Source organism: Phodopus roborovskii, unplaced genomic scaffold (assembly GCF_943737965.1).
Source record: "Phodopus roborovskii unplaced genomic scaffold, PHOROB, whole genome shotgun sequence".
Taxonomy (NCBI): domain Eukaryota; kingdom Metazoa; phylum Chordata; class Mammalia; order Rodentia; family Cricetidae; genus Phodopus; species Phodopus roborovskii.
The window spans coordinates 74722033-74743090 of record NW_026126418.1 but is presented as its reverse complement, the minus strand read 5'-3'; the positions used below and the strand labels follow the sequence as shown (position 1 = coordinate 74743090).

Genomic DNA, 21058 nt, shown 5'->3' with positions numbered 1-21058 from the left:
GGCCCACACCTGAGCCTGAGTGAGAAAAGCCGCCTGTGAATCTGCCATGCCAGGCACCAGTCTTGCAGTGTGTTCCACTTTCTTAATGATTCATCCAGCCATTTGGCAAATATCTGAGTGTATATTAATAAGACTTTGGGTTAGATGCATGGGAGAGTATCCACTGGATAAAATGACACCAGATGATGGCCAGCCACGAGTGTCTGCCATGTGCTGTCTCATGCTACAGGCTTTATTGAGACACAATACACACACCTGCTGTGGTTCATTCTTTGGGGTGCACTGTTCAGTGGGTTTTAGAGTATTCACAGTTGCCTAACAATCACAAATATCTAATCATAGGTCATTGTTCCTGCCTTCCCAGCCTCTCCCCCACACCTCCCTGTATCCCCCAGCCCCACCTCTCCTGCTTCCAACAACCACCATCTCCTTCCCGTCTATCCCTAAGGGTTGTCTCCTTTAGGACGTATTAGACAGTGTGTGGGCATGTGTGACTGTCTCGTTGTACTTAGCATGGTGTTTCCATCATTGTTACACCAGGGGTTCATGCCTTTTTGTGGCCCAGTAATAATCCACTGTGGATAACTACAAAATGTCCATTAGTCAGTAGACATTTGTGTTGTTTCCACCATTCAGGGACTTATTTCATGTACATGATTTTGTGTGCATGTGTTTTCAGTTCTCTTGAGTGTATGTTAGGGGAGGAGCTTCTAATTCCTATGATGATACTTGAGGAACTACCTCACCATTTTTCATGGTGACCATGCCAGGTTACAGGGCCAGCAGGGTTCCACTTTGGCCATGTCCCTCATAGTGCTTGTTACTGTCTGAATTATAGCTTTTATAACAGGTCTGATTATGTCTCATTGTAGATAAGTGCTTTTCTGTGTTTATTCAATCCTTACAAATCATTTTTTCCAGGTTCTGATGAGGGGGAATGAGTCATTGTGGCTTTGAGAAGTGATGTATTTGAGCATCAGGGTCAAAACTCAAACTGGGATCCAGCTCACTCCAAAAAGTCCCAGTTCTGTCTGTTGGTTTCATAGAGACTCTGCTATGTCAGCTCCTTCAGCCAGAGTACAAATAGCAAAACCGTGCTAATATGAAGCCATACTAGGGGATGGTAGGAGCCAAGGGATGGGAGGGCTGAAGTGTCCTGGGCCCTGGGAGAGAAACCAACCCTGAGGCTGGCAGAAATGCTCCATCTCCAGGACCCCATTCATTTTTTTTTTTCTGAGAAATATAAGACATTTCAGCAGAAAGTCTGTGGCCAACTTAAGATCTTCACTCAGAAAATAAAATTATGACGGGAGGCAAAAGCAGTCAAGAGCTTATGATTTCAGACAAGGGGGCATCTCCTGGCAGACCCAGCCTTGTCTGACTGAGAATATGAGGCTTCTGCCACCTGAGCTAAGCTAAGCTGCCATGTCTGAAGGCCTTTGAACTTCACAGAGTCAGCCAGAAGTTGCTCTAGAATGTCTGCAGAGTTTCCGCTACCCCGCTCCTCTCCCTTCCTTCCCCCTCCCAGGCTGCCAAACTCACCTTTGAATTGTGGGCAGCCCTGCTGAAACAGCAGGTGTGCACTAAGCATCCTGGATATTTTGTTTCTCCTCAGACCAGGTCCCTCTGCACTTTGGATGTTTAGCTGGACACCAGTTTGTTTACAAGGATTTTCTCAAGTTTTAGTCCATTTTTTAGTTTCTTGCCTCATCAAGTAAAGTGTACAATTGTTTTTTCCTTTTATAAAAGGAATTGACAAAAAAAAAGTAACACATGATAGCAAAGCAAAGGAATGATTAAAACACTGTCATTATGCATATGTTTGCATGTATTTTGTGTGGTGTGCATTTGTGGGGGGAACATGTGTGGGTGTGTGTGTAGATGTGCACATACACACGTGAATATATGTGGATTCTAGAGTGCACTCTTCTGTCCTTGATTGCTCTCCACCTTAGGTATTGAAGAAGGGTCTCTCCAGAACCTGGAGTTGGCAATTTTGGCCTGTGTCTTTCCAGTTTGTTATGGGGATCCCCACCTCCATCTCCCATGCACTGAGCAGGAACAACAGGCCGGCTTCCACATCCATGTGACTTTTACATGGGCTCTGATATTGCAAACTCCAGTCCTGTACTTGCCCTGCTGACATCTCCTGACCGAGCCATTCCTGGTAGCCGTCCCTCTGTCCTGTGTATCATCTCTGTACATCCCCAGTCCTTGCTGTAAGAGCCAAGCAATACTTAATATGAGTTTCTAGGTCCTTTTCTGTACACGGCTATTAAAAATGGAGCTCCTGTGCCATCATTCCTAGGTTGTCCTGTAACCCTAACACTTTCTTACTCTCCTTTGTCTGTAAGAGCAGAGCCTTAGTGAAGGCACAGGTAGTGTCCTGCCCCCCCTTCTCCGGAGGGGTTCCCCCACTCCCTGATCATCTCCAGCTGAGCTATTGCTGCCTGTCATCCTTTTTAAAAACTTAATGGGAGGAATTACATTAACTCAAGTTCGTATGTTTTATCGTGTGTCTTACCTCATCAAGAGTGTGACCAGTGTTTCCTTCAGCACTCTGTCCTCAGTAGTGTGGCCTCAGAAGCCAGGCATCCTCAGTGAAGGGACAGTTGTGGTAAAATATATTCAGGTGTGTGACATTTGTTTATGCTTCATTTAACTCTGTGAAGCTGTGTTACTGTGCCTGTCTAAAACACCTGGTGGTCCTAATAAAGAGCTGAATGGCCAATAGCGAGGCAGGAGGGAGGATGGGCGGGGCTGGCAGGCAGAGTGTATAGATAGAAGGGAAAACGAAAAAGAAAAACAGCAAGAGAGCAAGGAGAGGAGACATGGGGTCAACTATGCAACTACACAGCAGTCAATGGAGTAAGAATAAGATTTACAGAAGGGAACAGGAAAAGCCCAGAGACAAAAGGTTCATTTCAGATAAGAAAGCTGGCTAGCAACAAGCCAAGCTAAGGCTAGGCACTCATAGCTAAGAATAAACCCCCATGTGTGATTTACTTGGGAGCTGGGTTGTGGGCCCCTTAAAAAGCCAAAAGAGTAAAAACAAAAACATCACTCGGTAAAGTGGGCTCAGATATCCATCTAGAACATGAGAAACAAACAAACAAATAAACAGCAGTGCTGCTGTTCAGCCAACAGTGCTAAATAAAAAAAAAAAAAAAACATGCTGAGTAAAAACTGCTTGTGATAATGCAGGTCCCAACTTTCATAGCTAGAAAGGTTTAATACAGTTCTTGGTCACAAACCTCAAAAAGGGCTGTGAGCTCTGTACTTGGCTTTTCTGACCTGCAAAGTGGGCAGAGCCAGCTGATAGAGCTACATGAGGAGGACCCAGGTATAGTAACTTAACAGTCTAAAGTTTACTGGTACTTTCAAGAAAAGAGAAAAATATAGTAAAAGAGGTCCAGACTCCTCCCCCCCCCAAAAAAAAAACCCTCTAAATAGGTTCCAGTGTGCTTTACAATTGCATAGACTTTTAAAAATAGATATAGACAGTCATAAAAATAGTTTTAAAATAAAAGCAACATTTTTAAAAGGTATGTAAAGATTAAAAAAACACACAGAGTCTAGATCCTGTTTAGTTATTGTGTTGATTTAAAATTTTTTGATTGCTAAAAAACAAAGGACAATTGCTAAGAAACCTAAAATTAAGAGGAACTGTAAAAATAAACCAGTCTAGATATTTAAAAAATGCCTTAACTTTAAAAAAAAAGTCAAAAAATGGATTTGTCAAGCAAAAATCAAAAATACTTTGGAAAAATAGTTTTGCTTTTGTTTTCTGTGGATTAGTTCCAGCATTCCAGTTTGATATGGATATAGTATGATCAAGAAAGGTCTCCTAAAACTTAACAGATATCTATCAACAAAGGCTACTGCTGGTCCTCCCAGGACTTGGTCTTTATCTCAAATTTCCTCTCTGGGACCCCTAAAGAAACCTTCACCCACATTCAACAAAAAGTATAAAAAAACTGTGCCCACATTCCCAAGAGAAAAGGGGTGGTCTTTTGTGGGTCATGGATGTTTGTTATAATTTAATGCAATATAAAAAATATTAAAAATAAAATACAACTATTAATCTCATATTTTGTCGGCATGGATTTTGGATACAATTTCAAAGTCAATTTTGTTACATTGTATATGTTTTTGCTCTTGTTTAAAGGACTTTTGTACATTGATTCAAATTTAAGATAATTTTTGTTACTACATACTGTATATATATTTCTACTCTGTTTAAAGGATTTTTTGTATAGATACAAATTTAAGGTTATTTTTGTTACAACATACTGTATATATAATTCTGTTCTTGTTTAAGGTAGACAGTTCATTTAAAAATCTAAGATAAAATTTTAGTTATTAAAAGCTATTATTATAAACTAATTAAGATAATCAAAAAAACACAGATCAATAGTAATCTATAACAATCAAATTTGTAGACATGCTAGGTATACTTTATAGTTCATATACACATATATTTTAGATAGATGGTCTTCAAACCTTTCAAAGACCTACAAAATATGACATTTAAAATGGTTTGTTATTTAGGGATTTCCATAGCAATGAGACACATCTGCTCCTGACAGTACCAATTTACTTCAGAGATGGACATTTTAAAAATTCCTTATGTCGAAGCTAGTCTGGTCTACAGAGCTAGTTCCAGGACAGGTTCCAGAACAAGATAGAGAAACCCTGTCTCGAAAAACAAACAAAAAAGTCCTTATGGAGTTTGCTTTCATTGTGACAAGGTTAGCCACTGGACAAAGAAATTGCTCTCACCTTTGACTGTTTACGGTGTGCTGTACAAACTGAACAAACAGAACCCATAAAAAAGTGACTGCTGAACTTTGCCAAAAACAAGACAGGACAGTCCTTCAAAATTCCAACTATAAAAAAGTTTGTCAAACATTCTACAAGACACAAGAAAAAGTGACTGATAAGCTGCCAATATAGGCAGAGCAGTCTTTCAAATTTTCTGCTTTGTTGAAAAGTCAGCCCACTACCATGGGCCTGTGGAATAAAGATAAATGCCCCAATGTTACAAAGAAACTTAGGATGACTGTCCAGACATTCAGATGTCTGTCATTTCTAGAGTTTTTAAAAGTTGGTTACAATGCATTTTTTTGTTTATTTAAAAATAGTATATCCTTCTGGTGCCTTTGATAAAGACTAGATAGTTACAGTTTTCTTGGGATATGATAAAAAGTAAGTTAGGTATAAAACTTTAGAGTCACTAAAATATAATAGATAACACATTATTTTCTCTAAACATGCTAACTACCAGTGGATAAAATATTGTAAATTAATTCTTACTTGGCAACTATTTATGTTGTATATAGTTTTACTATGTTAAAGTTAAAATCTTTTCTTTTTCTTTAGATGGAAAAAAGGGAAAATGTGGTAGAATATTATTTTCATCTGTGTGATCTTTGTTTATGCTTCATTTGTTTAACTCTGTGAAGCTGTGTTGCTTGTGCCTGATGATTTAATTAAGAGCTAAATGGCCAATAGCAAGGCAGGGGCAAGGATAGGCAGGGCTGGCAGGCAGCATGTAGAAATAGAAGGAAAAGCAAAAAAAAGAGAAACAAAAATAAACAAACAAATAGATAAATAAATGAGAGGAGGAAGTCAGAGGCCAGCCCCCAGCCACCCAGCAAACTATGAAGTAAGAGTAAGATTTACAGAAGAGAACAGGAAAAGCCCAGAGTTCACTTAAGATAAGAATAATACTGGCTAGCAACAAGCCAAGCTAAAGCTGGGGTGGTGGGCTCCTTAGAACCAAACACTAAAACACCAAAAGAGTAAAAACAAAAACATCATCCAGTAGACAATGAACACCTGACCATGTCCCCATGAAAGAGCTCCTAGCTCAAGGGACTCGTGTGTGTGTTCTCATTGTTGCCAAACTCATCTAGCTCTGACTATCCGTCCCCTCCCTTCCGCTTTCCTCCCCTCCTCTCTCCTTCCCCTCCCTTTCCTTTCTTTCCCTCCTCTCCCCTCCCTCTCTTCCCCTCCCCTTCCCTTCCTTCCTTTCTTTTTCTTCCACCCCCTCCCTCCCTCTCCCCCCTTTCCTCATTTCATTCCTTTCTGTGTGTGGAGATCAGAGAGTAACTTGTGGGAGTCTGTTTTCTCCATATGTTATATAGGTCTCAAGGATCAAACTCAGGCCATCAGGTTTAAGAGGAAGTGTCTTTACCTGCCAAGGCATCTCACCTGGCCCTGGTTGTGCCTCTTGTCACACAGAAGTGATGGGTATGTCTGTTCTCAGGGCATCCTTGCACTGAGTGTACTGGCTCCTGCTTTAAATGTCATTAGCAGTCTGGGAAAGCCCGAGTGAATTCTTCTTTTAGATCCGCCAGTTCCAGCAGTGCTCACCTTTTGCATGGTTTGACCATTGCTGGCTGGTGCGTTTGGCCTGCCCGAGTGCCCTTTTCTGTTGCCTTGTGAGCGCTCTTTACATACATCCTCTCATGTGCTTCTTGATAAGCTAATTTTCCTCTATATAACATATCCTGGGCATATGCCATCCTGTGGATTTGCTGTATGTATGTAGCCAATACTCTGTGCCTCAGTTTCCTTACCTATAAACAAGACAGTGATTTTGCTTAGAATAAATAAATAAGGAAGTGGTTTGGTGTGAAAATTTGTGTTGTGCCTGTCTGTTTTCAGCTTCTGTAACAGAACACCACAGACTGGATGTGTATTTGGCTCTGGGTTCTTGAGTCTGGGAAGCCCAGGAGGGCCATGCCCCATGAAGGCTTCCTGGCAGATGTCACATGATGGCAGTGCACAGGAAAGCTATAAGGCGAACATTCCACTGCCATAGCATCCATGCGTGACAGCATGAACCCCTCTCCAAGGGCAGCGCCCATGTGGCCTAGGCAGACTCCTAGGCCCCACCTCTTCATCCTCACAGCACAATGGCAAGTACACTCCAGCCTGGGCTTTGGAGGAGGCCCTGAACCACAGTGCAGTCTCACACCCCTGCCATCAAAGCAAAGCCCTCAGAGCTGCCATGCCTCCACATGTCACCATCTCTGTAGCCTTCAACAACTCGTGGGTGCTCCCAGCTCTTCTCTTCGGCAGAGTGATAGCTGGGGAGTCCTTAATGTGGCTTTCCCTGTCTCGTTGTCTGCTTGGGTCCTTTTCCTGCATTCCAGATATAACCCTTCCTGTGGTTTGTCAACTGTCCTGAAGGCATTTTCCCAGGCAGCAGTCCTTGGTGTCTGGGTTTGGCCCTGAAGCTGAGCACACTGAATGGCATGGAGTAAGTCTGCTGCAGCTGTACTTAAGTTCGCATCTCTAAACCAGGATGGGGATGGAGGGTGGGTGGGTACCCAAGTCATTAGGCTGTCGGGACCCTTCAGTGAAAAGCTGCAGGTGGCTTACTTAGACCAGTGCCTGACAAACAATATACTATAAGCAGACCGCTGCCTGGTTCCTAGCCAGGAGGGGAGCATCACACTTGGCTCTGGTCCTTCATATCAAGATATATCTGCTAGCTGCCGGTATCTGGGACACTGCTCAAAGGGCAGCTTGGGCTCTCTAGCAGTCACTTTCTTCTGTGACTCCTGCGGTCAAGCAGGAGAAGGAAGAGGGAGGCTGGGCCTATGAGGCCCTCATCACCCTGCTGTGCCTGTCACCACCTCTCAGGATTCCCCTGAGTTGGGCAGCTCTAATGTGAGGCACCTGAAAGTGGATACTGGCAATGGGGAAGACTAGAATCAACTCATATGCCACCCAGACATAGTTACCAGGTGGGAAATGTGTCGATACCATCTAACAAGGCATGAAATCACATGCTGCTAGAAGAGCCCCTGATTCTGCTACCATGACTTGATTTCTCCAGGTCTCTGACTTTTTCAAATTAGAGTATTCTTGTAGTTCTCCCTCCTAAGGCAGTATCACAAATTTCTTGCAAGTTTCTATTCAGTAGTTACATCTTGTGACAGTGCAAACACTGGGTACCCGTGAAGGAAACAGTGTCCTCGGGGGACCTTCTGGCTCCATCCTTGGGTTCTAAGGACAAGCCAAGCCTCCTTCAGATCTGGAGGTACTAAGGTTAGCAGCAGCCTTGCTGGGGTCAAGGCAGGAAGCAGACACAAGGCCAGGGGCAGTGACCTCAGTGTTAACAGCATGTGCCTGGTAGAGTGGTAGGCTGGGAAGTAGAGGGCAGGCGAGCCTCCTGCTTAGCTTGGTGGGGGGGTTCAATCCTGATGGCAGTATTGCTTAGGGAAGTTGCATGGGCCATGGCTGTGGTTGAAAAGTTGCCTCACTCACCTATTCTTTAGCGCGTTTCCATTGAGCCTCCTTGTATCAAGTCATGGTAGATGGTAGGGGAGGATTCATATTAGTCACACAATACATCACCTGTGTTTGAAAGGGCAGATTCAATGCCAGGCGTGGTGAAGGAATCCCTGTACCAGAGGTCACAATTAACTCCCCATGGGATGAGTTAGGGCTTTGTGAGCGATGAGGTGACATTGTGTCAAAGACTGGCTCCACATCAGCCTGAGTGTCCTCAAATTTAATCTAGAAGCACAGAGTCATCTTTGAAGGTGCTCACCAGTGAATGCTCTTGCATCTGTAGTGTCCCCCGTGACCCTGTCCCCTGACTCCTGGGGAGGCCAGCATGTCTGCACTATGTATACATGGGCTTAATAAAGCCACCGGGCTTCAAGTTCAGTGCCTCTGAATTGCACACTGCCTGTTGCTCCTAGGACTGTGGTCCTCCTCCCTACACCCACAGGCTATTATCTCATTTGAGTTGGGGAAGAAGTTCAGGTTAGCCTGTAGTTTTGTATGAATGGGTTGAGATGTACCTGCCTACTGCTTTAGGGACTTCTAGGGTTAGCAGCTGACACCACCATCTAACCATGAGCTTTCCCAGAGCCTCCCTCAGGAGCTTTCAGGTTAGATTTGCCACTTCAGCATAATGGCCTTTCTTCTCTTTACCCTCAGATTTGCTGACAGTTGTTCAGTTTGAGAAATAAGTGGTTTCCTCTTGTTGGCTAGTCTTCAGCTTCTCTGAGGCAGCTTCCAAGATGGCAGCTGGGGTGAGCTTGGGGATGTACCTCCGCATGTGTGTCAGAGGTTGACGATTTATGGTGCCTACAGCTTTATGGGAACAGAAGCACTTTCAGCCATCTTCCAGGATGGCCAGGAGCTCCTCAGCCCATTTCCCTGTGTACATTTTAGAAGCTCAACTGTGGCTCAGTCAGAAAACAGGCTGCTTGAAGCCCCCTCCCGATATGCCCCATGTGAAGCTGCTGCCTGGGTCTCCTGACATGACTTTGTGATGGCACAGGCTACTCTGCGGAGACAGGAAGTTGCAGGCTCCTCTCTCCAGGTCCCTTGTCAATTCCTTGTGCCCAGACTCACGACCGGATGTCATGCTCAGTGAGGCAAATAAAGGCTCATGTTACCCTGGATTGCGTCCTGAAGGAGAACTGAGAAGAGGCATTGTAGTAAGGCTCCAAGTGGAATCAACTGAGTCTAGTTTATTTTCCTATCTTGTAGTTTCTGACCTTGAATTTCACTTTAGGAGCTTGTACCAAGAAGATGCAGTGCAGCGCCAATTTCCTGACCCACCCACCATCCCAGCCCAACAGAGCCCCCTGACTGAACCTCCCTCTGGCCCCTGTGGGCAGGAAGTCACACCATGCCTCACAGGTGTATTTCCACCTCACCAGGCTTTCTCCTGTGCCTGTGTCCTGTGCCTGCCCCTGAGTAAGTGGCAGCAGCCTAATGTCCCTTCACAGTCCATTACAAAAGCTATTCTTCCCGCATTAGAGCCATTTCTGTCAGGGTGTCTTTAATCAGTGGCTTCCCAAGGGACAGTATTTTTAGAAGTTGTGTTTTTCACAGCCTTCCCTTTTCCCTTTTGGAAACATTCTTCCTGTGCTGAGTGCAGTGCACTAATGAGATGCCAGGAGAGTTGGGGCCAGTGCTAATTGGAACAGGTACAGGGGAAGCCGCGCACACCCGCCTTATCTTACCTGTGACCCTCTTCTCATTTCTGTGCTGCAGGTTGCACAGACAGCAGATGGTGTGGATGCTGACCTCTGGAAGGACGGCTTATTCAAGTCCAAGGTTACCAGATACCTGTGTTTCACGAGATCATTTTCCAAAGAAAATGTGAGTCTGATGGTAGTTCCCTTTGCTGAGTGGGCAGGAATAATTTACATTCCTGGTTGGGGTTTCCTCTTTGTGTGTGTGCTTTATGTTCATTGCTGTATTAATTTATCTGTGGTTTCAGTGAACAGGGTAGAATTGGCAGCCAGCACCATGTTTCATTTATTAACAACATTATTAACCACGTCCCCAAGTGCACAGTGAATTCCATTAAGATGTTGTCTCTAAAGGAGACCAGAAAATGCTCTCACTGCTCTCTCATTTGCCTACTGTTCCTGCGAGTGGGCCTTGTGGATGGAACAGAGTCTCCGAGGGTGGTTCGAATGAATAGCAGCTCGCAGAGGGCAGATCAGCTCAGTGGAGGGTCCCTGGCACCCACTACACCATACCTGTCCCCAAACATGATACAGCCTCTGTGTGACATGGGACATGTCACCATTTTTACAGAGAGGTATCCACCTGTGTATAATTCTCTTGTACTGGTTTTGGACACTTGAGCCCATGAACTAGGAAACTTTAAAGAAAGCTACAAGAGCTTTCCCATTGAGGCATTTTAGAAAAAGGGGCAATAGTCTTGGTGAGTCTCCCGTGAGAGGCCCACCTGTGACTGTACATGGTTTCCTCCCAAGATGACCTTCTGCTTATGCTCCCTCCATGGTAGTGAAGTCACTGCCCCTCTCTGGGTCAGAGATAATTTGTCTCTTCTAATTCAGATACTTGTTTTTTGAAATATATTTTACCAATTTATAAATTTAATTTTAATGGTAATGTATTTTGTAGTTTCAAAAAAACCACACAACATAAAACATGCCGAACAATAGAGGCCTTCTTCACCAGAGCCTCCATGTTCATCACAGCCTCCCTGCCCATCACAGCCTCCCTGTCCATCACAGCCTCCCTGTCCTGCCCATCACAGTCTCCCTGTCCATCACAGATTCCCTGTCCATCACAGCCTCCCTGCCCTGCCCATCACAGCCTCCCTGTCCATCACAGCCTCCCTGCCCATCACAGCCTCCCTGTCCATCACAGCCTCCCTGTCCTGCCCATCACAGTCTCCCTGTCCATCACAGATTCCCTGTCCATCACAGCCTCCCTGCCCTGCCCATCACAGCCTCCCTGTCCATCACAGCCTCCCTGTCCATCACAGCCTCCCTGTCCATCACAGCCTCTCTGTCCTGCCTATCACAGCCTCCCTGTCCATCACAGATTCCCTGTCCATCACAGCCTCCCTGTCCTGTCCATCACAGATTCCCTGTCCATCACAGCCTCCCTGTCCTGCCCATCACAGCCTCCCTCTCCATCCCAGCTTCGTTTTCTGTCACAACCTCTCTATCACAGCCCTTCCCATCATCATAACCCTCCAGCCTGGGGTTCCACTGCCAGTTCCAGGTTTGCCCCTTCAGCAATGTCTGAATGTGGACTGTGATCACACACTGTCTGTTGCTCATTGATAATTCTTTGTTATGAATATTGTTCCTAACATGTTCAGAATGAGGGGTGAAGTCTTCCCCTTAAGCTCCCCTCTAATTACAAGAACAATGCATTTGATGTTTGTAAAGTACAGAGTTTTTTAGTGAAATGGAGAATCTTTTTCTATCATGCCTTTGAATGTACATTCAGTACCAGGATGGTGGCAGTTGAGCCAGCACAGGCACCTGCACAGTGGTTGTGGTGTGTCTGCACAGATCCTTTGCTCTCACTGTAGCCTGATGAGACTCCACAGAGTAGGGCTGAGGTGGCATCAGCACACCAGATGAGGCTCAGGAGGTTATCAGTAGACCCATCAACTATCCTCATGAAGCTGCACCCTCATGCAGCTGCACCCTCATGCAGCTGCACCCTCATGCAGCTGCACCTTCATACAATTGCACCTTCATGCACCTTCCTCAGGCCCTTTGTCCCTGGAGCCTGCTTTTTGTTCCTGGTGCCTTTGATCTGTCCACTGACTACTGCTCCTTGTGCACTGCCATGGGTTCACTGCTGCCAAACTCTCAGGAGGAAGTCCCAAAGACTTGGTCAAGCACCTTGACTAAGTTACTTTTCTGTTGCTGTGATTAAACACCATGACCAAGGCAGCTTACAGAAGGAGGGGTGAATTTTGGCTTATAGTTCTAGAGGGATAAAAATCCATCAAGGCAGGGAGGCGTGGCTGCAAGTATAAGGTGTGGCCACAATGGAAGGCGTGGTGTTAAAAGCAGGAACCTGAGAGCTCACGTCCTCAATGGCAAGCACGAAGGAGAGGGAGAACTGAAAGTGGTGTGAGCTTTTCCACTCTCCAAGGCTGCCCCCAGTCACATACTTCCGCTAGCAAGGCGCACCTCTGAAACCTTCCCTAAGAGTCCCACAGAGTGGGGACCAAGTGTCCACATCATCAACACTATGTAGGACATTTCTCACTCAAATCACCCCAGCCCTGTGCTCAGAGGATAGCCACAATCCTGGGGCTTGCTACATTTCCTCCTGAAACCCATGAGGTATTGATCTTCTAGGCAGAAGAGTTCTTGAAGTCCTGGGAATGTGGACAGCAACAAGTCCATTATGATTCAGAGAAAGCACCGGGTCATTAGTTTGAAATTGATTATAGAAAACACAATTTTGAGGCTTGAGGACTTGCTTAGTGGTAGAGCACTTGCTTAGCAGGCATGGTGCCCTGGGTTCAGTCCCTGGCTCTTCTAGAAAACATGTTGCTGTCCATCAGTAGTAGCTGGGTGCTAGAAGTCATAAGGGTATGAGGCTGCCAGGAGGGTAGCCATAGAAGCCCCTATCCCCTACTGAAGCCTAGGTACACCTTTTTTTATGGAAAGAGAATGAATGTGTCCAGTGCTGGGAAGCTCACTTAGCAGTTCCATCCTCATATTAGGACATCCAAGTGATCAAATTGGGGCATAGAATTTGTTTGGGATCAAATTTTGACAACGACAATGCTCCCTTGCCAATTCTCTCGTGAGGCAGGAGCTAGGCACATGCTAACCAGTGGTGACTGCCTGTCTGTCCTGACATAGAGTCAGAACACAGGGTTGGCAGAGTTATCATTTTACAACCATATGGGAGGGTGTGGGATCTCGAGAGCAGGCCAAGTCTTAATTAGGTGACTTGAGACTCGAAGCATAGGAGTTTGGGAGCTTCCTTGGAATCCTAAATTCTTTTCCCCCCAATCAGGCCATTAATATAGAAACCTGGCTTTAGAGTGACATTGCTTCCTGGGGAAGGAGTGAGATTAATTGCACTTTTCATGGCCTGTACTTTCTGCATTACCTGTAATAATAATGTACATAGATTAGGTAGGGAGGATGTTAAACAGAAGGATTTATGAACATTTGAATATTAAGTTGGTTATCTGTGGCTACCTTAAATGCAAAGTTGTCAAAAATAATTACAGTATACTAGCAACTACTGGCTACCAGAGACAATATAAATACCCTGAGTCAGTGTATATCGGGCTGCTGGTATGAATCATTTGCTCAACAAGGATTGGGAATACGTTCTTCATATTTATGAGGAGGAAATGAAAGAGAGCACAAGTGGGGGAGGGAAAGGAACCAGAAAAATTAATGGTGTTATGGGCCTATGGTATAAAAAAAAGAAAGAGAGAGGCAGAGAGAGAGAGAGAGAGAGAGGAAGAGAGGGAGAGAGAGAGAGAGAGAGGAAGAGAGGGAGAGAGAGAGAGAATAACCCACAGAGGGGCAGCCCCATGGAAGAGAGCCACACTCAGATTGCTGGAAGCTTCTATGGAGTAGTCTCCCATTTTGTATGTGTGGAAGGGATTCCATATGCTTGTTTTAATGGCCACACCACCAGTGCTATGATTTTATGATTAGGACATTTTCTCAGAGTGGGGAGGGTGAGGTTGCTAAATGGTTTGCAGTTGACGGCTACCGAGTCCTGCTTGTCACACTGAAGATGTTCAGCCACAATATTGATGGTCGCCCATCCATTTATGGGGCAGCAGAACACGCCCAGTTGTTAATTTCTCAATGCAGAAAGCAGTGGTGACTGGAAGAGCAGCTGCCTCAGGAACAAAGGCAGTGAGTGGTGTTCCCAAGTTTCCTGGTAGAACCTAGCCTTCCTGGATAGTCAGAAGTCTGTTCCACGTTAGAGAGGGCCTGCTCCTCACATGCTGCACTTCAGTGTGTACAGTCTTCCTGACCCTGGGCCCTGAGCTGCGGTAACACGGAACTGTTGGCAAGCACAGGGATGTTGAGAGAAAGGACAGGTGTCTGATGGGACAGTCACGGAAGTGCTGGGCACAGGCTACACACGCCAGTCTGACTTCTGAATTTCACCTGAGGCCTGTTTTACTTATGCACCATAATAAGCAATAATAAACTTTTAGACTTTGGGTGACCATTTCAATTTGCCATCCAAGGAAGTCTGGTTTGGTTTCTGGTCACCAGCACCCACTCAGTTGAAAAGTGTATCACCAAATGTAGTTGGAATTTTCTTTGGGCCACCAACCAGCTCTCAGAGATACTGAGATTTACTAAGTATGATTGCTCAGCCTTAGATTAGGCTTGCCCCACTGGCTCTTTTAACTTAATTTAACCTCTTTTGTTCATCTATGTTTTACCTTGGGGCTTTCTACCTTTCATTCTGCATGTTCTACTTTCCTGCTTCCTCGAGTCTGTCTGACTGGTCCCTCATCTCCTTGGCATCTCTTTTTCTTTCCTCCACAGCCTAAATTCCTCCTTCTACTTACTCTCCCTGCCTGGGAGTCCCACCTATACTTCCTCCCTCACTATTGACCATTCAGCTTCTTATTAGACCAATCAGGTACCTTAGGCAGGCAAGGTAAAACAGCAATACATCTTTATATAATAAAACAAATGCAACAATGTGTATGTAGTTAAACAAATATTCTGCAACATAAACAAATGCAACACATTTTTGCATAGTTAAATATTCTGCAACAACCAGACATTATTTGTTTAGCCAATAATTATTGAGTCCATACTGTGTGCCAGGAGCTATGCAAGCTTGGTTGAGCAATAGGAGCAGGGGTCATTTTGGTTCTTATTTAGTAGTACAGATGGGTTCTCAGTGCAGTTTCTGTAATGATATCTTTGAAGATGGTAGGTAGATGGATACCTCACAGTGTCTGTCCTAGTCAATGTTCTGTTGCTGTGAAGAGTCACTAAGGTCAAGTCACCTCATAAAAGATGGCATTTAGCTGGGGGCTTGTCTGTAGTTCATTATCATCATGGCAGGGAGCATGGTGGCACACAGGGAGACATTGTGCTGGAGCAGTCACTGAGAGTTGCATCCTGGTCCACTAGTTAAGAGAGAGACGCTAGGCCTGGCATGGGCTTTTGAAACCTCAAAGCCCACCCCCATTGACATGCTTTCTCCAACAAGGCCACACCTCCAAATCCTTTTCAAGTAATTCCACTCCCTGATGACTAAGCATTCAAATCTATGAGCCTATGTGGGCCAATCTTACTCAAACCACCATGGAGTCCAATTATAAATTGATAGGAAGTTAAAAGGAGCTTAAGGAGAGAGTGCCTGGCTTAGTTCAGAAAGCAAAAGTTCCCTGTGTAGATTTCGGAGATGCCTGTGCTCTCAGGATGGAGGTGGAGTCTTTGTTCCTCAAGCTCAGAGTTGGAAGCAATGCCTTCCCTAAGCAGCAGGGGAATAAGGGCTTGAGAGGACCCTGTGAGGACAGCCTGGCTGACCCCATAGATATTTTTCTGGGACTGAGGACAGGCAAACTGAGCATGCATTCAAACGGGGCTTTGGAGGACAGTGCTTCTGCAGAGTGGGCACACAGCATGTTGCTGTAATCCTACCAGGAGAGATTTGGACTGGGAACCTATTTTTCTTGCCTTAACTGGCTCTGATGAGGCTGAGATGAGTCTGAAATGTGAATGTAATCTCCACAACAGCCCTGCATTGGAAGATTTCTTGAGAGCCGTTTCTAGAGTGAAGTAAAAGCTGCAAGTGCTGGCGTGTTTGTAAAGAATTCTCTCTTGCAATTATAGAATGGTGTGCCACCTACCATCTTCAAAAGATGTCTATACAGAAACTGTGCACTGTGGACCCCTCTGCCACCACTAGATAGGAACTCTTATGAGCCCCCAGCAAGCCATTTTAGAAGGCATGGGATACGGAGGTGGCTAGGCTGCCATTCTGTTAGTTTATGATTCTTGGGATTTTGTAAAATGCATCTTGTAACTAAAAACTGTCTGCAGCCAACAACCCCTTAGAAATGTGATCAGTCCCTATTCAGTTCAGTCCCTTTTCAGACTCCTCTCCTGCAAGCATCCAAGAACCTCCTCTATTTAAAACCTGCTGACCCTGAGAAGTGGTGGAGTCTAGACCACATGTCCACCTGCCCTCTGCTGGGTTCTGTCTACTGGGTTCATCCAGCTCATCAAGGCCACATCTCAGTGAGTGGCTTTGAGGTTTCACAGATGAACCCCCCCTTCCTGAGGTACACTATATTCCCTGGATATTGCTGGGGAACATTAGGTATCTTTGTTATTAACCTGCTCTGGTAAAGCTGCAGCAGCAATCACTGTATTGAATACCCATCCTAAAGCTAAGACTTCAAACTGGCTGAGAAGTTCCAATTAATAGTCTGTGTGTCTTTTCTTCTTCTCAAGAGTCACTTGGGGAATGTGCTGGTGGACATGAAGCTCATCGATGTCAAGGACACATTGCCTGTGGGTTTCATCCCTATCCAGGAGACGGTGGACACACGTGAGTCAGCCCTTAGCATGCTTGCCTCAGGGACAGTCTCCTTCTCTTCCAGGTGGACTTTTAAATACTTTCTGTGTGTTTTTATCTGGAAACATTTGATGGGACGTCCTCTTGATGAAGAAGAGAGCCTGCCACTTGTGACATCTGCCTGGGTTCTGTGTGTATCCAAAGAGTATATGGGGCCCTGCCTGCAAGTGAGCAGAGTCACTTTCCTTAGAATGATGCCCTTGCTGCTTGGGACCACTCAAGAACAGAACAATGAGTTTAGGGATATTTGGGCTTTACTCTGCCTTCAGCTGTAGCTGAAGCCAAGCTTGGCATGAGACCCTAAAGCAAAAGAGAGGAAGGGCAGAGACCAAAAGATACCTGGGGGCTGCAAGAAACAGTTCTGTGCCTGGTTTGGGGTGCACAGAGCAAATGAGACACGTGAACCAGAAAGACGGCAAGTTAGACATGCAAGATCAAACTGGAGCTGGGTATAGTGGCTCAAACTCGTGGTCCCAGCACTTGGAAGGTGGGGGTAGAAAGATCAGGAGTCAAGGTCATCCTTCACTACATAGCAAATGTGAGGCCGCTTGGGCTACATGAGATCCTGTCTATTACAAAACAACAACAACCAAAACTTAAATAAAACAAGATTTGAATTAGACGAGAAATAAAACAAGATATGAATTAGGTGAGATGTTCTAACCACTGAACAACATTGTACTGAGGGGAGCAGCAGAGAACTGGGAATGGAGAAGCTGCATCAGAATCCTGTGGTTCTAGAGGGCTCTGACTAGGGTCCTGAGTGCTAGGGCTGGTATTCTGGAAGGCTAGGGCCGGGGTCCTGGGGGGCTAGAGCCAGGGTCCTGGGGGGCTAGGGCCAGGTTCCTAGGGGGATAGGGCCAGGGTCCTGAGGGGATAGGGCTAGAATTCTGGAGAGCTAGTGGCTGAGGTCCTGGGGTGCTGGTTGTAATAGCAGGGCTGGTAAAGTATATCTGAGCTTCTTTGTTTGGGCGTACATTAACTTGATGTATTTATAATTATTCATGAGCTATTCCACAACAGTAAGGCAGTGAGACAGTGAATAAGAGAACAGAGATCCCTTTATCTGTGAAACTCCTTTATGGAATTCTATATTCTTTTACATTCACTTTATATATATATGTATATGTATATATATGTGTATATATATATATATTTTTTTTTTCATGGTGAGAACATTCCTGAACCATTACTTGCTTGCCGTTTTCTTGTTTGCATTTCAAACTGAACAGCTTCCATGTCTCCATGGCCACCCCCAATGGAACTTATTTCAGCAAAGCAACCGATCCCTCACTGACTGCTTTCATTTGTGTGCTGTGATGTGTCCCAGCAAATGTCATGGTGCTGGTTGGTTTTAACTGCCACTTTGACATAGTCCTGAATCACCATAGAAGGGCATCTCAGCTGAGGGATCATTGGATCAGATTGGCCTCTGGGCATGCTTGCAGGGAAGTTGTCATGCTTGTTAACTGACCCAGCCCATTATGGGTGGCACCCTTCCTTCCCTGGGCAGGAGGTCCTGGGCTGTGTGTGGGTAGAGGGGTCCAGCTGAGTGTAAACTTGGAGGAAGCTTGTTTCTCTCTGCTCTTGACTCGCTTTTTGAGTTCCTGTCTTGGCTTCTCCTTAATGATAGACTCTAGCCTGGAATTGTAAGCCAAATAAACCAATTCTTCCACAGCTTCCCTTTGGTCAGGGTGTTTTATCACAGCAACAAAATGAAATAGGACATTGATATTCACTGTGTTTCATGTAAGGCCCCCATGATAAATGCTTCACCCTCACGATGTCATTTATCTTTAGGAGATCTCTGTAGAGATGGGCATTGGGCCTGTTTTGTATATGAGAAAAACAAGACACAGTGACTGCATTTTATCCAAGAGCAAGAACATACCCACATACAAACACAGATGCACACGTAAGCACACATGGACATACATACACATAGACATGCATATGCATGCAAACATGTGTGCATACATATATACATACATGTGCATAAATACACCTGATACATACATGCTTTCACATGTGGACATATGCACATAACACATGTGTACATGCATATAATCATGTGTATATGCACACACACCTACAAATGCACATGCATGTACACAGACACATATATACACATGTATACACATGCAGGAATACATACACACATGCACCTATATATACTCATGCACACACACACAGAGAACATACAAATGTTTGCACATGCACCTTGAACATACAGATTTTCTAAGTACCAGGGGATTTTTTTTTTTATAATGGTTTAAGATACAGTTCAAATACCATGTAATTCACACAGTCCAATTCTTCTTAGAATATTCACTTTCCATTGTGGTCCTTTTGTCACCACCACAGTTGTCCTCAAAGCAGGCACCGATGTCATGGAGACTTCCTAGCCCTCACCTCCCTGTCCCCACCAGCTGGTGCTTTCTGCAGAGTTCTGCCTATTTCTTGTAGTTCTTCCACATTGGCATGCCAGGCTGGGGAAATGACCTTTGGATAAGTCCTTGCTGCACAGAATCCAAACCCAAGCAGCCAACTGAAGGAAGGGCCCGTCCACCTCTGGATCCTCTGTTGGAACCAACCCTTACCTCTTGTCTCTCTGTGCTCATGTCCAGTCTGGCCCTACTGCTTGAGCTTGTGAACCCCAAGCAGGTCCTCTCAAACTCCTGGCTCAGTTTACCCATATGTCAGTAAAGGAGGCCACTCTCTGCCTTATAAGGTTGCTGGAGCATATTGGTCTTTCAAGTTGGCCTTGCTAGCTGTCTGACCTCCATGAAGGCCCCTCACTGTCTGGTAGCAGCAACAGCTCTATTTCCTACTATCTCCTAGTGCAGGCACTCTGCCTCTTACTTTGTTTTACTATTTAAATTGTATTTAATTTGTAATTTGTTCCTTATTATTAGCAAGCCTGAGTGCTTTTGTAAATGTTTGCTTGTAAAACTTTGCCTTTTGATATGTGAATTCTCTGCTTACAAATTTAAAAAGGCCTTGTTGATTTGTATTTACTCCCATTTTCTTCCTGGAGTTTTCAAAGTCTTAAATATTTCCTTGATGTTCATTTTTGACAGCTAATTGATGTATAATATCTTTTGTATGGATACATGGCATAGCCACAAGGGATTTCCCATTCAGTATTTCCTGTTTGTTGAGCTCATTTAGTGAGGAGGCCCTGTTGTGGGCCTGTGCTGTGACTGCTGGGGGCCCAGTGGGTCTGATTGGGAAGCCGCCATGTTTGTATCAGGTGCTGTCCAGTGGGTCCTGTGCTCTCTATCAGGTGTCTAAAAGCACACCTCTGGTCAAGGGACCATTTCTCAATGACTTCCCAGGGGACCAAAAGCCTCATGGTCAGCCCAGGATCTCCTGAGAGTACTTAAAGCCTTTATTTCATGGAGTCAGCCAAAAAGATGAGAACCCTGTAATTAATTTAAAATATGGCCTGTTGCAGTCCATGCAGTGCTGAAACACTAGAAGACTGTTTGTTTTAGTAAAGTGCTGTGTACTCTCCCTGTGTTCATTAGCATGACTGAACACATTTCTATTGACTATGTATAATATGTTTACTTAAAATGAGGCCTGCTTAAGCATGTGTAATGAATGAGAGGATCCGTCCTTGACTGAGCTGGCTGCAGATGGAGACATGGAGCCAAGCTGAGGCAAAGGCTAGCAGGATATCTGCCCCATAGTTCACCTCGGGGGAGGTCTCTAGTGCATCTCCTTCAGGACTTGAACTTGGTAGCTAGTGGTGTGAGGTACAGGGTTGTATGGCACACCTTTCCTCCAGGGTACCATCTTTGTCACAAGGAGGATGTTTGCTGAGTGGATCACAGACATTTCTACAGCTTGAAGATGTGGCCCTTTGCTTTTATTTTTGGGAAAGGACTCATAGGATTTGGGCATTTCAGCCTGACTTTTTGTTTGCCTGTTTGTTTGTTTGTTTGTTTGTAGACAGGGTTTCTCTGTGTTGCCCTGACTGTCCTGGAACTCACTGTGTAGATCAGGCTGACCTTGAACTCAGGGATCTGGCTGCCCCTGCCTACCAAGTGCTGGGATTAAAATTGTATGCCACCAGCCACCACTGCCCAGCTCAGCCTAGCTTTTTAAAAAGACACCCCTCTTTCCCCAAAATGTAACAAAGACCCAACAATACTGCTGATTCTACCAGGCTCATAGGACCACCCTTCCC

The 21058-nt window shown here is 45.0% G+C and overlaps 1 protein-coding gene across 2 annotated transcripts in view; it reads left to right on the top strand.

Moving 5' to 3' along the window:
- The window catches only part of Mvb12b (multivesicular body subunit 12B), a 151755-nt gene that overhangs the window by 36256 nt on the left and 94441 nt on the right, over positions 1-21058 (top strand). Inside the window, exons 1-3 of one of the 2 annotated variants that reach the window (XM_051185250.1) lie at positions 7652-7760; positions 10033-10140; positions 16740-16836. In XM_051185250.1, coding sequence (XP_051041207.1) covers positions 7737-7760; positions 10033-10140; positions 16740-16836 — 229 coding nt within the window. In that variant the 5' untranslated portion in view covers positions 7652-7736. Of the gene's footprint in view, positions 1-7651; positions 7761-10032; positions 10141-16739; positions 16837-21058 lie in introns of those variants that run through there. The other variant, XM_051185249.1, reaches the window with a different exon arrangement.